This window comes from Brachypodium distachyon, chromosome 1, assembly GCF_000005505.3.
Source record: "Brachypodium distachyon strain Bd21 chromosome 1, Brachypodium_distachyon_v3.0, whole genome shotgun sequence".
NCBI lineage: Eukaryota > Viridiplantae > Streptophyta > Magnoliopsida > Poales > Poaceae > Brachypodium > Brachypodium distachyon.
In genome coordinates, this window is record NC_016131.3 from 24254882 (window position 1) to 24269382 (window position 14501).

Genomic DNA, 14501 nt, shown 5'->3' on the forward strand with positions numbered 1-14501 from the left:
CTTCATATTTTCCATTCTAGCATGTAGCTCTTCTTATACCCGCGGTGGCAGCACGCCGTCAGCTCGACTCAGGCTCACCAATGTCGGCAATGTCGTTGCGCTCCTCCCTCGCTGACCGCCGCCCTCTCTCTCGCTGCCCTATACCTCGCCGTGTTGGGGATTCGTGGATATAGGGTTAGGCCGCAGGGATTTCCAGAAAAAATTAAAAGAAGAATCATGTGCAAGGGTCTTTTCGCAAGAGCGTAGGGAAACGAGGGTTTTTCTATAAAAATTACCGAGCCCTCGGCCCGCGACGTTGCCACGCTGGCAAGACATGCGGCCTCTCCGGAGCGCATCTGACAAAAAATGAACCCGCAATACAAGTTTTGGACCACTTGGCTCCATTTTCAAGTTCTTGTATGAATTTGCTCGCACGCCTCGAGCTCTTGTACTGCAGGTGTTATTAACTCTTATAAATATACTTCAAAATATCAAGGGAGATGTATTTCGTTTATGCTTTGATTATATTATTTATTTCTGGTCAGAGGAAGAGAACGAAGAAGTCACTTCGCCACTCATTAGGACCAACTAGGAGATACGTTTAGGTTGCAACCGACCTGTCAGTTCTGGGGATACCTAGGTATCTTGAATCCTTAGAGCACGGGTATCTTGAATCCTTAGAGCACGGGTCCACAATAACCGTAGAGAGTTATGCAGGGAGCGGGTATCCTCGTGGACCGCTATCCTGGAAATGCCTTTTCGGGACTTGATGTCCACTTCTCTCCTTTTGGTCCCGGAGCCCGTGGCTTCGTGGGGGCGTCTGGCCACACGCGCGGGGAGAAAATGCATCATCCCTTATCTCACCGAGTCACGGGTGCCTAGCTTTGGTATCCACGAGCCGGGCCGGTACGTGTCTGCCAACCCTTTGGCACCCTCGAGGTTGCGCGACTGTGGGTGTGATGATCACCACGCAGGGCTACAGGCTGGGTGCAGCAGGTCCGTCTTTACCTTTTGACCGGCTAAGGGCATCTCCAAGGGGACTTGCCAAATCGATGCCATCCGTCCGTTTTTGTCCACGGACAAAAAAAACCAACCCAATGGGGCTTGCCAAATCAATGCTATATGTCTATTTCTCCACGGACATGCTATACTCAAGCCAAATTTGGCATTGGTTTGGCAAGTCTAGACATTGTCCACGGACAAGCCACGTAGGCATATTGGCACAAAAATAAAAAAAAAGTTTTTGGCATGCGTGTGGACATATATCAAGTGGACGGATGACATGTCCATTTGACATGCACCTGTTGGGAGAAGTGGTAGTTGTCGACATGCCATGTTGTCTGGATATGTCATGTCCATTTGCCTGTTCACCCTTGGAGATGCCCTATAAAGTCCATCCCGTGCCAAGATTATCACCAGTCCGCCCCCCGACAGGTTCTTAAGACCCTTTGTGCCACGGGCCTGGCACAGTACCCCTCGGACAGAAGTGCAGGCGGCCAGCTTCCTACTTGTCATGTAGCACCTGTAGCATCACGCACGGCGCGTGATCTTGTCCGCCACTTTGGTGTCCCCTTATTATACTATAAAAAGAGGCCCTTGGCTTCCTCGACAAGGAGGTGGCATCCAGGATAGTCCAGGCAAGGAGACTTCGAGTAGGAGTAATGGTTAAGATTCAAACTACCCAAGGGGAGGAGCGTCTCTTCATCCTCCTACTCCCGCCACCACGAACAATGGTTGAGCCGGCTGCTCAAGCCTTCCACTATATACACCGACTCTCAACCCCCTCGATCAATAAAACTTAGCAAGACATAGAGTTTAACACCTCGGGTTAGCTTGAACCGGTAAATGACGGTGTCTTGGTTTATACCGGCGAGGTTCGAAGTGGTCTCGCGCCCTCACTACTGAACATATAAGGGGGTGTCCTCACACCCGTGTCAGTGCTCACACGGGCAAACACATATTTGTAGGAGAAAGTATTTCTGAAATCATAACAAGTGATTGCTCTGTGAAAGCAATCTTTTAAAAGTTTTGAAAAATTTCGAAAAAATACAGCAGGGTAAATTTCAGTTCAAGCTCATATTAATTTCATAGCCTCTATTATCCATCACCAATTTTTTTTTTCATAACCCTAAAAAATCTGATCTTAGAATTTTACATGTTTATAAAACTCTGTTGTAACATTTGAAAAAAAAAACTTTGTCATGATTTTTTTTTTATCGGTCATGATTATTGAATGGTCACCGTTTTACGTTATCCTTCCGGTTGGAGTTGGAGGAAAGACCAAGAATCCCCGTGGCTTGTCCAAGAACCAAAGTAAAATTGAAAAGACCGCGCCTGCGAAATCCCCGGGATGCCCCTCCAAACCCGCACCAAAACGGCAAAAACCCCACCTTCTTTCCACTGCCACCTTCCGCTTACTTCGCGGCGACCACCACCGACCAAATGGCCGGAGCAAAACCCCACTTTGCGCCGCACGCCGCCTACGCCCAAGCACCCGCCTCCCCCTCCGCCTCCACCGAATCCGACTCAACCGTAGATGCCGACGCCGACGTCGTCGTCTTCCGCCTCCTCCTGCCGCGGGCCTTTGGCGACGAAGACGCCATGCGCCTCTACGCCGTCGTCGCCCCTCTCCGCCGCCACACCGCCGGGCTGCACGTCCGCGTCGATGCCCTCGAAGGATACCCCGAAGATGCCGCCAGCCGCGTCGCGGTGGTCCTCGGCCCCACCTCCCCCACCCGCCCCGTCGAGGCCTCCTCCTCCTCCTCCGGCGAGCCCCTGCAGCTCTCACCCGCGCAGGAGGCCCTCGTCTCGGTCGTAGACGTCGGCGGGGTGCTCCACCGCGTCGTGGCCCGGGCCCCTGAGTTCGTGTCGTGCCTGGTCCTGGTGGAGGCCGCGGGACTCGAAGCCCTCGGGAGGGGGACACTGGAGGCGATCGCCAGCGAGACCAACGCGGAGCTTCGCGTCACGTCGTTGGCGGAGGGCGCGACGCCGAGCGTGCATTCTCCCAAGGAGGTCATCGAGGTATGCTGCTCTCACCCTCTCCCTAATAGCTTTCAATTGTTATTGTGCACTGTACTGGTACGTGCCTACGTGGTCACTGGCCATGGAAATTAAGTAATACTTGGTCCTTGATCCTTGTCTACGTCAAGTCGTCAAGGATGCGTCTCAGGGGAGCCATAAATTCTATATTAGTGACTGCCAATTGCTCTACAAGTGTAGTTCTACTGCCGTTGCACGTTGAGGCCAAAAAAAACTGAAAAAAGTAAGCCCATTAGTGGGAGATGCATAGCTGCATGCGGTGCAAATTATTTCTTGTGTGTAATTGAGGAGGCAGGTGCATAAATGCAAAACCACCAATTCATGAACTGCTTCCTTCGTCATTTACCTTTTTCTCTTGTCCTGTTCACATCGCTTCCATTGCGCTATCGTTTTTATAAGGAAGTTCTGGACGTACTTATCAAGATTTATTTGGCATATTTTCTTGTCAAGTGTTATGGGCATGTCCTACTTATCAAAGAATAGGAATATGTTTGCCTTAACCGTTGTTTCCATGAATTTTTGTTCTCCAGGTATTGTTATCAAACAGTAGACATGGACTCTATACCTTTTTTGTTTTCATGTCCTACCTTCTGGAAAGTAAAATGGGAAAAGTCCACCTTTTTCTGGTTATTAATATATGCATCCATTGTTACTGTCTTGAATTCAATGCAGTTTTGTTCTTTAGGTATTGTTATCAGATACTATTAGCATGTGTACTCCATATTTGGTTGTATTTTTGGGTGGTGCATGTCTTACCTTCTGGAATAAATGAAGAAAGTCCACGTTTTTCCGTATGAATATACGTATCGCATCATTTGAACCAGAATAACTTGTCAGTGCTGAGTTTTCTTTAGGCATTTTTTTCTGATATTTGGCTTGTATTCCATAATTTGTTTTACCTTTTTGTGGTGCAACTGCTATCTTCTGGAACGTCGAAAGCAATATTTCATTTCTGTTTTAGTTATGGATTTGTGGATAATAATCCTCTCCATCGTTCTCAACAGAATAATGCTTTCGCGATAAGCTAGTCCATTTGGTTTAGTGTTTAGCAATGCAAGTTCTGTACAGTTCATATAACAGAACTGTGGAATTGTAGCACGCGAGAAGCAACTTGTGCTTTCTCAAGTTTCAGTTTGTTTTAGAAGATAGGGACGAGATATCCTTTATTGATGTCCTTAATTAAGATATCCTAATACGATATTCCTCCCTAAGTTAGTTCAAGTTTTTACGATCGATCCATATTTGGTCTCCACAAGCTTCATAGAGATTAAAAAATAAATATAACAAGTTCCTGGTCTATCTCCCTCCCTCTCTGCACTTGCCTCCATGGTGCAACTACGCTGCTCGGGTCCACGGCCAAGTAGTCCACAATAAATGATTTCTGATTCTCTGTTTCTTAGTAACAAACTAAAATGTAAAACGGTCACTACTACCAGGGATTTCTAAACGAATACAGGGACTGGAGGACCTTACATTGTTCTCAACTTTGACCATTTTCAATTTTGTTTACGGAACACTTGTCATGTAAAGTTGTGTGAAAATTTGATCAGTTTTCCAAAGAGTAATTCTAGACCCAGATAGTGTCAACTGGAAATGAATAACTTAAGTGAGTATTAAGCGTCTTTTTCCTTATCCTTCGCACTTCGTAAAACATCATATGTTTTTTCCTTAAAAAATACTAATCTCTTCCTTTTTGAAAATTTCAGATAACTGGAGACAGAACTACCATAAGGAAGGCTATTGTTGCTTTGTCTAGCTATCTTCAAGGTGATTTACATGCTTGCAGCTTGACAACTTCTGTTACGACACCAAGCCCAATGTTCCCATGGAAATCTTCAGAAGTTCCTGAGCCTAATTATGGAGATTTGCACTCAGGGGTATCCACTAAATGTGCAAACATCAATGTCCCTTGGATTGATTGTCCACAAGATGTTGCAGGAAATGTCGAAACTGAAAATCTCCAGCAGATTTCGTTTAGACTTCTCTGTCATGTCAATCTTGCTGGAGGTTTGATTGGCAAGAAGGGCATGATTATCAAAGGGTTTGAAACTGAAACTGGAGCTTCTATTGACGTTGGTAATCCTTTCAGTGGGTGCATGGAACGTGTGATAACAATTTCAGCCTTAGAGGTTTGAACATTTAAAGTATCCATTCCCCATTGTATGTCTCACGAGTTTAGGAACTTTGGCTTGTAAATTTTTATATCTACATTTGTATTTTGAGATTTGTAACCATGCTTGCCGCATGCTAATCTGATGATTAATATTTTGGTTCATTCATGTATTTTTGTTTTGTTTCTGTTGCCTCGTGTAGAGTCCAGGTAAACACTCCAAGGTGCAGAGTGCAATCCTTTGTATCTTTGACAGAATGGAAGAGGTTGAAAGGAACTTGATGTTTGGCAAGCCAGAATGCTCAGCGAGGGTGCTTGTGCCCAAAAGCCAATTTAGTTCTCTAGTTGGTTTAGGTGGTGCTATAATCAAGGAAATGGTTAAGTCAACAGGAGCAAGAATTGAGATTTTGGATGAGATGGACGTTCCAGCTTGTGCCTCAAACTGTGAACGAGTTCTGCAGGCAAGTATTCTTGAACAAAAACAACCATAAACAAAACTAAATGATTTGTACGTTTTTGTTATATGTATTTATCCTGTGATGCATAGTTTTGTAAAGATGCAGCAGCCATGATCCATGTGAACTTAACCTTTTGGTTCGTTGTGGTGCTTGCTTGTTATTTTTAGCTTGCCTGTAATTGCAAAGCTAGTGGCTAGTTAGCACTGAACTAGCGCTTCACCACCCCTTTATCTAATATCCACTTTGTGGTGGTTACTCTGAGTTCCTATGGGATGTTGCTTGGAAGTCCTTTCTTCCATTTTGCATTTCATTAGCTATCAGTGCTTTGCGCCTCCCTCATGTACATGTAGTACTCATGATGGACATTCAATCTTTTTTCAGATTTGAAGAGCAATATTTATGCTAGTACTTGGTCCATTCTTTACTTCATACCCATGTTGTCATTCACTCATGATTGTTGTTCCTTTCTGATGCCTCTATTTTCCTGCTTGTGTTGGATAGCTCCATGCTTATTTAGATTATTTTGTTATTTCTACAGATCACTGGGAATCTAGTGAATGTCAGAGATGCTTTATTTGTTGTAAGCGAGAAACTGCGTAATCATGCTTTCTCTTCTAAGTGTACCAAGCACGATGATGGTAATGCTACCGCTTCAGATATCATTGAATCAACTGCAAGCATGACGGTCAATATTTCTTCAACAGACAACTATTCGACTGACAATTTCCCAAGGACTGATCATGAACCCTCTGTAATTCAAATGGAGTCACTCGAGAACTCGTTCAGTGCCTTCCACTTGGGATCTCCTGGTTCTTTAGAACTTGAGGTCACGTGTTACAAAAAAATTATGCCTATCTGCTTATCTGGTCATGAACTTTCAGTTGTGCCGTATTCAGAATTTTCTTTATGTGTTTCTTGGAGACAATATATGATATTCCTTTATTTTTTAGAGGAATTTAATAATGGAATGACAAGCAGTGTGCTGCATTATCTGATGGCACTAAATGCAAGAAATAAATTTAGTGAAATCATGTACTTTGAATAACTGCAATGATCATCGTATTTCATTTGGCAAATTTGCTAGGGTTAAGTCATTTTAATCGGCACAGAATGCTTGTGTGCTTGTGAACTAGTATATTCATTGCTCTGCTTGAACTTTGATGTCAGCATATTTATGTAACTCTGTAACATATTTGATGCACAAATCAGCATTAGAAATTGCGTTTAAAGAAATCCTCACAAGTAAAGGTTTATGATGTCTGTATCTTGAGCGCACATTCCAACCATGTCTATACTTTGGTGTTATATAAAATTATTTCAGCCATTTTGTTAGACCGGATGATATAAGTACTTATATGACATAATCACTTGTAGTTTACTCTTTCGTTTTAATATAGAGGGAGGGTGGGGGGGGGGGGGGGTCCGAAACAAATGTGCTTGCACTTCCTTGGAAAATTTTGTGAAGTGACTAGTGTTTATTGCTGAGTAAGAGGTGCCAACATATCTGCTATTTTATGTGCTAATGGAAAACTATTTTCTAAGAGTACTTTTGGAGCTAACCTATAATCACTTTGCAGCCTTAAGTTCTGATCCACGTTTTGTCTTTTATGGTACTAAATAGGTATTTTAATGCAGAGTCTTGCTAATGCTGAGGACACTGGAATCATTAATTTAAAAAATGAGGGGCAGAAACCTCCTAATAGGAGTTGTGCTGTTATCACTGGGGTGCAGAAACCTGCTGATGGGGATGACGACAGAATCAGCAAGTCAAATCATGGGATCACATCTCCAGACGAAAACCAACTTATGAGGTGATTGTTTAATTGTTTATTTACTTGGAGTGTACATTTGCCTTAGCATTTGGTCTCTGCAAGGAGGGTATGATTTTTTTTCCAGGAATGCGGCCTATGGTACTTCAGTTTTTCTTGTGAGTGAAGAGATGTCTTGGATGCATTCTCGTCAGTAACTATTATCTGTGTTATCTAGCTGCCTCCTGATCCTCTCCAGCGGCATACAAAAACCTATAACAGTAACTTATTTTACAAATGGTGCTTTATACCCCTGGCCTTTGCATCCAGGATGCATATAACCTTTTCGAGAAAATGCAAAAGCATTGGCCTAACTCTTTTCAAAAATTTCATAGTTCTTTTATATGTATTGTGTTAGTAATCCATGCAATTTCGTTACTCCTGATCGGTATGCTATTTCTGGTAACCTCTTGGTGGTGAACAAACTTTGAATTTTGAATGTGCTATTTCTGGTAACCTCTATAAGGCGTTACACAAACAAAACATCAAACATTTTCCAAATTAGGTACCCTGGCAAAAGAAGAATATCATTCAGATTATTGGATTTGTGCACAGTTACCTGATTTGCTTTCTGGTAACCATTTGGTAGTGAACAAACTTCGGATTTTGAATGTGTTATTTCTGTGTCAACTCTAGTACTTCATCATTTGTTGGTGTACAAATTCGAAAAAAGTGTATTCTTACTGCAGTGATGAATGTGCATCCATGAGCAGCTTTCCCTGTCCTGTCCGTCTCAACTGTACCTATATACCTTGGCAAATAACCTGAAGATATCAACAAACCACTGATTGCATATCCTATCCTTTGGTTTTGTACGCAGCCCGCTTTGTGTATGCTATCAACATGCACGAATTGACTACTTTTCTATTTGACTTCTCATTGTTGTAATTTCTGCTTCTACTCACAGGGTAATGAAGGATCCCGTCGTAACTAGAATGACATATGAGATTGCTGCTTGTGGTGGCATTTTTTGTCTTCTGTATAGGGATAAGGGAAACAACTTGGCCCAGCTCAGACAGGTTTTCCTACTGAACTATGTTTAACCTTAAATCTTTTTTATTTTAGAAATAACCTTATATGTTTGTCATCATGCATTAGATTAAATCCATCAATTTGGTTTAATCCTGATTGGTGTTCCATATAGAAAGATGGGATTTGATCCTAACTATAATATTTGACGATGTATGTGATCTAACCCTCATGGGGTATATATAGATAACAATGAGGGGAGATAGACTTGGAGTACAAGACAAGCCATGCTATGTTTAAACCTAGTCTATTTTATCTTCTTATCCCTAATTTAAACATGTTGTACTTCTAACATTCCACCTCAGTCGTAACGGGAGCGAAGCGGATGATTGCGACTAAATTTGAAGTCTCGCACTTCTATCGTCTTCCTTGCTTCGCCATCATCAATTGTATTTCTAATGTTCATGGTCTGTCATCTAGGGCGATGCCTGCCATCCCCTTCTGGTGTCGTCCCCATGTCTTTCCTCTATTCCCTCCCGCAATCATGGCGGGAGTGCCATGGACGCTAGTTACGACACAAACGCTTTGATTGGAGTTGTTCCGAGGAGTATCTATAGACGTAGCCCTTGATGTCGATGTCTGTGGAAATATGAGATTGGAACCCTAAATTGTATGCCACGATATTCGGTGTTGTATTGATGTGACCCTCATATGGGGTATATATAGAGGTACAAATGGGGAGATAGACTTGGAGTATAAGACAAGTAATCTCGTTTAAACCGATTCTATCTTATCTCTAATCCCAACCATATTATATCTCTAACATTCCCCCTCAGTAGTAGCTAGAGGGGAGCGGACGATTGCGACTGGATTTGAAGTCTTGTGCTTCTTTTGTCTTCTCCGCTTCGCCATCAACAGTCGCATCTGTGATGATCATGGTCCGTCACCCAGGGCGGTGTCTCTGTCCCCTGTCTCTCTATTCCCTCCCGCAGTCATAGCGAGAGTGTCATGAATGCTAGTGACGACGCGAACGCTTTGACTGGAATTGTTGCCGATGAGTCGCTGTAGACGTAGAGCCCTTAAAGTCGATGTTGAGATAGCCGATCATGATCTAGCCGCGGTCGAGGTAGTCGTGGTCGATATCGTAGTCGTCACAGTGGATGAAGCCGCACATAGCTGAAGGCGCGAAAAAAATGCGCTATAATGTAGAGACGGAGCTGCAATCGAAGACGATGCACCTTGCAGATGTCAGAGGATGTCGTCGGAGGCGTCGTGCGGATGTCAGAGGATGCGTCAAAGGAGATGAGACCACCAGTTTTGCCAGGACTAGAGGGAACCCATCGAGTACGCATCGGTTTTGCCAGGACCGTGCGCACCGTGCGATCGCCAGTTTTGCCAGGGCTAGAGGGGAGTCATCACAAATAGTGATGTTCGTGTCGATATAGTCGAAGCCGTCTTGCAGAAGAGTCTGTCAGAGGATGCTGGAGATGATGACGCGGTCGATGCCGTCGTCGGTGAAGCTGACGCGGGAATGCCGTCGTTGCTAATGCGTCTTGCAGTTGAACTGTCAGAGGATGTGGGAGATGTCCATCCGTGTGGACGAAGTGGTGGCGGCTGGTTGACGATGATTCTTGATGAAGATCACGTTGATGGAGACCTTTGGCGATGAAGTGTCGGCGATGGCATATCAGCGGGCATGGCGACGATGATCTGTCGCTCGAAGGCGTCCCTTGTGACGATGATGTGTCGGTGCCTTGCCGTGCCTAAGAAGGCGACCGAGATTGCATCTCGTCCCACACCGGCCTGGCGTGTGGATGGATGTTGATGTCGCTTCTCGTGTACGTGCTCGACGTAGAGGTAGCTCCTAGCTGGGCTGATGTAGTCGTACAGCTTGATGTGGAAGGCTCGATGTAGAGGGTTCAGAAGTGGCGTACTGTCCATAATCCAGAGTCGATGTCGCGGCTGGTTCGACTCGGTGTAGTAGGTGACACAGATCGGTGCAGGCAGCTGGTGGAGCAGTTATGCAGTTGGCACTTGGCCTGGCGCTCGGTCGTCGGAGACATATGTCTTCTCGTGAGCAATCTACGCGGTCGGCGAATGCTTGGGAGATGCGCCGTGCGGACGAGCGTCGGAGATGCGTCCATTGGACGAAAGTACGTAGACGCGGCGTGCGATCGATCTGCTCTTCTTTTCCCATCGGTCTCCATGCATGCATGTGATGCGTCTGATCGACAAGTGCATGCATGCACTTGGCTCACCTGGGCTGGATCCTGATGTTCTGCTGCTGCTGCTTGGTGTCGATCCATCAAATGTAGCTCTGCGCGCATACGTGGTGACGTCGCGGAGTCGAAGTAGATGCGTGGCTGGGCGCATCCATTAAGAGCTTCGTTGTTGGCGAACTCGTCTATTGATCTGCTCCTTCGTGCGCGCTGATCTGCAGATGAGCCGACGGCTTCGCGTGGACTGGCCGGAGAAGTCGACGCCCGGATTTTCTTGGCTAAGAATCAATCTGCTAATGAAATTTGGGGATCGAATAATTAATCTAATGTAATCTATGATGAAACCGATCTCGGATTGATAGGAGGAAAAACTACGGATGGGAGCCCTCCAGGGAGAGTATGGAGATCAATCTCCTGGGAGGTCAGCATGTTGCGGAAGGTGTGGCCAAGGATCGGTGACGTTAATCTAACCGCTCTGATACCATATGGAAATATGAGACTGGAACCATAAATTGTATCTCACGATATTCGGTGTTGTATTGATTTGACCCTCATATGGGGTATATATATAGGTACAAAGGAGAGATAGACTTGGAGTATAAGACAAGTAATCTCGTTTAAACTGATTTTATCATATCTCTAATCCCAACCATATTATATCTCTAACAATGTCGAGGTAGCCGAGATATAGGTAGTCGTGATCGATGTAGTCGTTGTATGGACGTAGCCGCATATAGCCGGAGGCACAAAAAAAATTGCGCTATGCTATGATCTAGAGATGGAGCTGCAGTCGTGAGACGATGCACCTTGCAGATGTCAGAGAGTGCCGTCAGGGGCACCTTGCGGATGTCAGAGGACACGTAGGAGATGAGGCCACCAGTTTTGCCAGAACTGGAGGGAACCAATCGATCACACATCAATTTTGCCATGACCGTGTGCGCCGTGTAGAGTCATGACAATAGTGATGCTAGTGTCAATGCAGTTGTTGCTGTCGAAGATGACGGTCAATGCCGTTGTCGGTGATGCATCTTGCAGTTGTTCAGCCATAGGATCATGGAGATGTACATCCTTGTGGATGGAGTGGCGGCGGTGTGTTGACGATTGTTGTTGGTGAAGACCACGTTGATGAAGACTGTTTGCGATGTAGATGTAGTGTCAGCAATGACAAAATAGCAGGCTTGTTGATGATGGTGCGTCGCTTGATGGTGTACCCTTTGGCAATAATATGTCGATGCCATGCTTTTTTGTGAGAAGTAGATCGAAAATTGCATCTCCTTCCACACCGGCCTGACGTGTGGATGGATGCAAGTGGATGTCACTTTTCGTGTATGTGCTCGATGAAGTCTGGGCGGTGTGGTCGTACAGCTGATGCAGTGCAGGAAGGTGATGCAGATCAATGCTCGACGTCGAGGATCTCATGTAGCATGGCTCGGTTTAGTTGTATAACTCGAAAAAGGACGTGTGGCTCGGGTTGCCGACCGCCTCGGTCATCAGATCGGATCATGACGGCGTCCGTGCTGCACGACGAAGACCTCGGGTGGACGCGTCGCGCCATTGTGCGGTGTTTGGAGTTGACCTGCGCTGCTGTCGTGGCTACTCGGGTTGGTGTTGAGGTCGCGGTTGATGCAGGTCGCATGCATGCATGCGTCCATTGATTTGATCCATCCGCCAAGCCGCTTGTCTCCTGCATGGGAAAGAGGAGTTGGAGCAGCCTGATAGTTGTGTGTGCGTGGAGGTCACGCTGCGTGGCGAGAGCTTGATGTAGGGAGTATCGCCCTGAACCCCTGATGGATGGCTGCATGTGTAGACACGGTATGTCGATGACAAAGGCTGCGGGGGCTGCGGGCAGCATGATCTCACGGTCGCTGCCGCGTTTGGCTGGGTGTTGCGCTGTTCAGGTCGATGCAGAAATGCACTTATTGGAGAGGCCGTGCCGGATGTGGCCAAAGGATGGATGGATCGGATCAAGTCCATGATGTCCATGTTGCTGTTGATGTAGATGCCGCTGCAATCACCGATTAATTTTCGATTATTTTTCTCACTGCAAGTTTGAGGATCGTGAGGTTTATGGTGGCTAAACTAAATCTATCTAGTAGATTGGGAATTGGAAAATTGATCTAAACTAATCTATAGAACCGATCTAATCTTTGATTGATCGGAAAAGGCTAGCTATGGATGTGGCGCCCCCATTGAGAAGAAATCAATCTGCTTGGGGGCGACATGATGCGGAATTATGGAGGACCAAGGATCTAATGATGTTGGTCTAGAAGCTCTTATACCGTATAGAAAGATGGATTTCACCCTAGTTGTATTACTCCACAATGTATTTGATCTGACCCTCATTTGTTATATATAGACAAGCCATGCTATCTTTAAACCTAGTCTATCTTGTCTTTTCTCTAGTTTAAACACATTGTACTTCTAACATTCCAGAGTTGGTTCTGAATTGACTACTGCGGAGTATATGCTTGGACGAGTAAGGAAAGACAGTTCAAAACACCCTTCAAATTCATATTTGACACTGTCTGTACTTGTCTCTGTTGGCAATAACTGACATATCTTGATTTCAACTTGTTGAGCTCTATGATGCTCTGGGTCCGGAGTGGATTGGAAGCAAACTTGTAAATTGGTGTAACTTCTACTCCCTCCGTTCCTAAATACTTGTCGCTGTTTTAGTACAAGTTTGCACTAGAACAACGACAAGTATTTAGAAACGGAGGGAGTATTAGAAGTTGAGGTCTCTTAGAAGTTTAGAACTGCTTCTTTTAGCCTGTTACTTATATTAGGTCGGTTCTTTCATCAAACCATTGGGCCTACAGCAGTTACCTTTTCATTTTATGGTACTTATTTGTGTTCCTATTCCACCTACTTCCATTATAGTTCTAGGTTTTTTCATGCTGTCTTGTAAGTTGAAATAGTACTGGATTCCATAGTTTGTAATTTGTATGGTATTATACTACTGCAGTTACCCTCCCATATTATCATATTTATGTTGCTTCTTATCCCACCTATTCCATTATAATTCTAAGGTTTCTTCATGCTGTCTTGTAAGTTGAAATAGTACTGGATTCTATAGCTTATAATTTGTAAGAAATATATACTGCAGTACTATGTTAAAATATTAACTTCTGGATCTCACAACATTTGGTTATTGTGAATTTTCAGATCACTGGTGCAGACATTAGCGTTTATGATCCGCCTCCAGAGACCAGTGACTGTTCGATTGTGATATCTGGAACGCCAGATCAGGCACAATTAGCTTTGGCTGCTCTCATTGACTTGACCCGACAGATGTCATGATCATCATCAAATCCTCAAGCGTAGATGGAGTCTGCTAACTTCGTGGTCATAAGTATTTTCAGAACGACCCTGCTAAATTTGCATGACACCGAGAGATGTTTTGCTGGCATGAACTTGCTACATTGATGTGTAAATATGCCTGCCTGGTGGTGACGCGGGATATCTTTAATTGGGTGAAATAGTTGGCTTTGGGCTTTGGCATGGGTAGCGGATGCATCTTATGCGAGGATTGCATATTTGACTACGGCATATTGTTCTCTCTTTTTACCTGTTGGATGGAGAGCTTGGGTTGTTTCGTTTTGTCCTCTGAATTTGTTTTAGAACATTCAGCACTTTATCCATCCCTGAGCAATGAACACAAAAGTATAAGATACAAATACTAAAGCCGAAGACTTATTCGAGCCGTGAGCGCTCCACGTCTGCTCGAGTGGGTTTTGGCTGCAATTTTGCTTATGGCGATTGTATCTTATTGGCCCACTGTCAGTTGGACTGCGTGTGTGTCTCGGTTTTCATCACGTGTGTTTTGTGGTATCCATCTCTGTGTTGTTTCTGTCGAATTTTCTGAATTGTCTTCGTGTCTTATGCGCTGGCGTCGTGGAGTTCTCTGGAGTCGGATCGC

General features: G+C 44.8%; 1 protein-coding gene across 2 annotated transcripts; it reads left to right on the forward strand.

The window, feature by feature from the left end:
• Positions 1–2410: 2410 nt before the first annotated feature.
• LOC100827626 (KH domain-containing protein HEN4) lies at positions 2411–14259 on the forward strand. Of its 2 annotated transcripts, none has more exons than XM_003560217.4 (7): positions 2411–3000; positions 4725–5147; positions 5332–5589; positions 6125–6412; positions 7222–7397; positions 8302–8413; positions 13748–14259. In XM_003560217.4, exons 1-7 carry the CDS (start codon positions 2422–2424, stop codon positions 13880–13882), a joined length of 1971 nt encoding a protein of 656 aa, XP_003560265.1. In that variant the 5' UTR covers positions 2411–2421; the 3' UTR covers positions 13883–14259. The 2 variants fall into 2 exon arrangements, with proteins under 2 accessions (XP_003560265.1, XP_024317229.1); XM_024461461.1 differs by lacking the exon at positions 13748–14259 and adding an exon at positions 8844–9813.
• The last annotated feature ends 242 nt before the right edge of the window (positions 14260–14501 follow it).

Coding starts and splice junctions, on each gene's coding strand:
- LOC100827626 (XM_024461461.1), top strand. CDS start 2,422: ATGGCCGGAGCAAAACCCCACTTTGCGCCGCACGCCGCCTACGCCCAA. Junction 5,148..5,331: donor TAACAATTTCAGCCTTAGAG/GTTTGAACATTT, acceptor TGCCTCGTGTAG/AGTCCAGGTAAACACTCCAA. Junction 8,414..8,843: donor ACTTGGCCCAGCTCAGACAG/GTTTTCCTACTG, acceptor TCTGTCATCTAG/GGCGATGCCTGCCATCCCCT.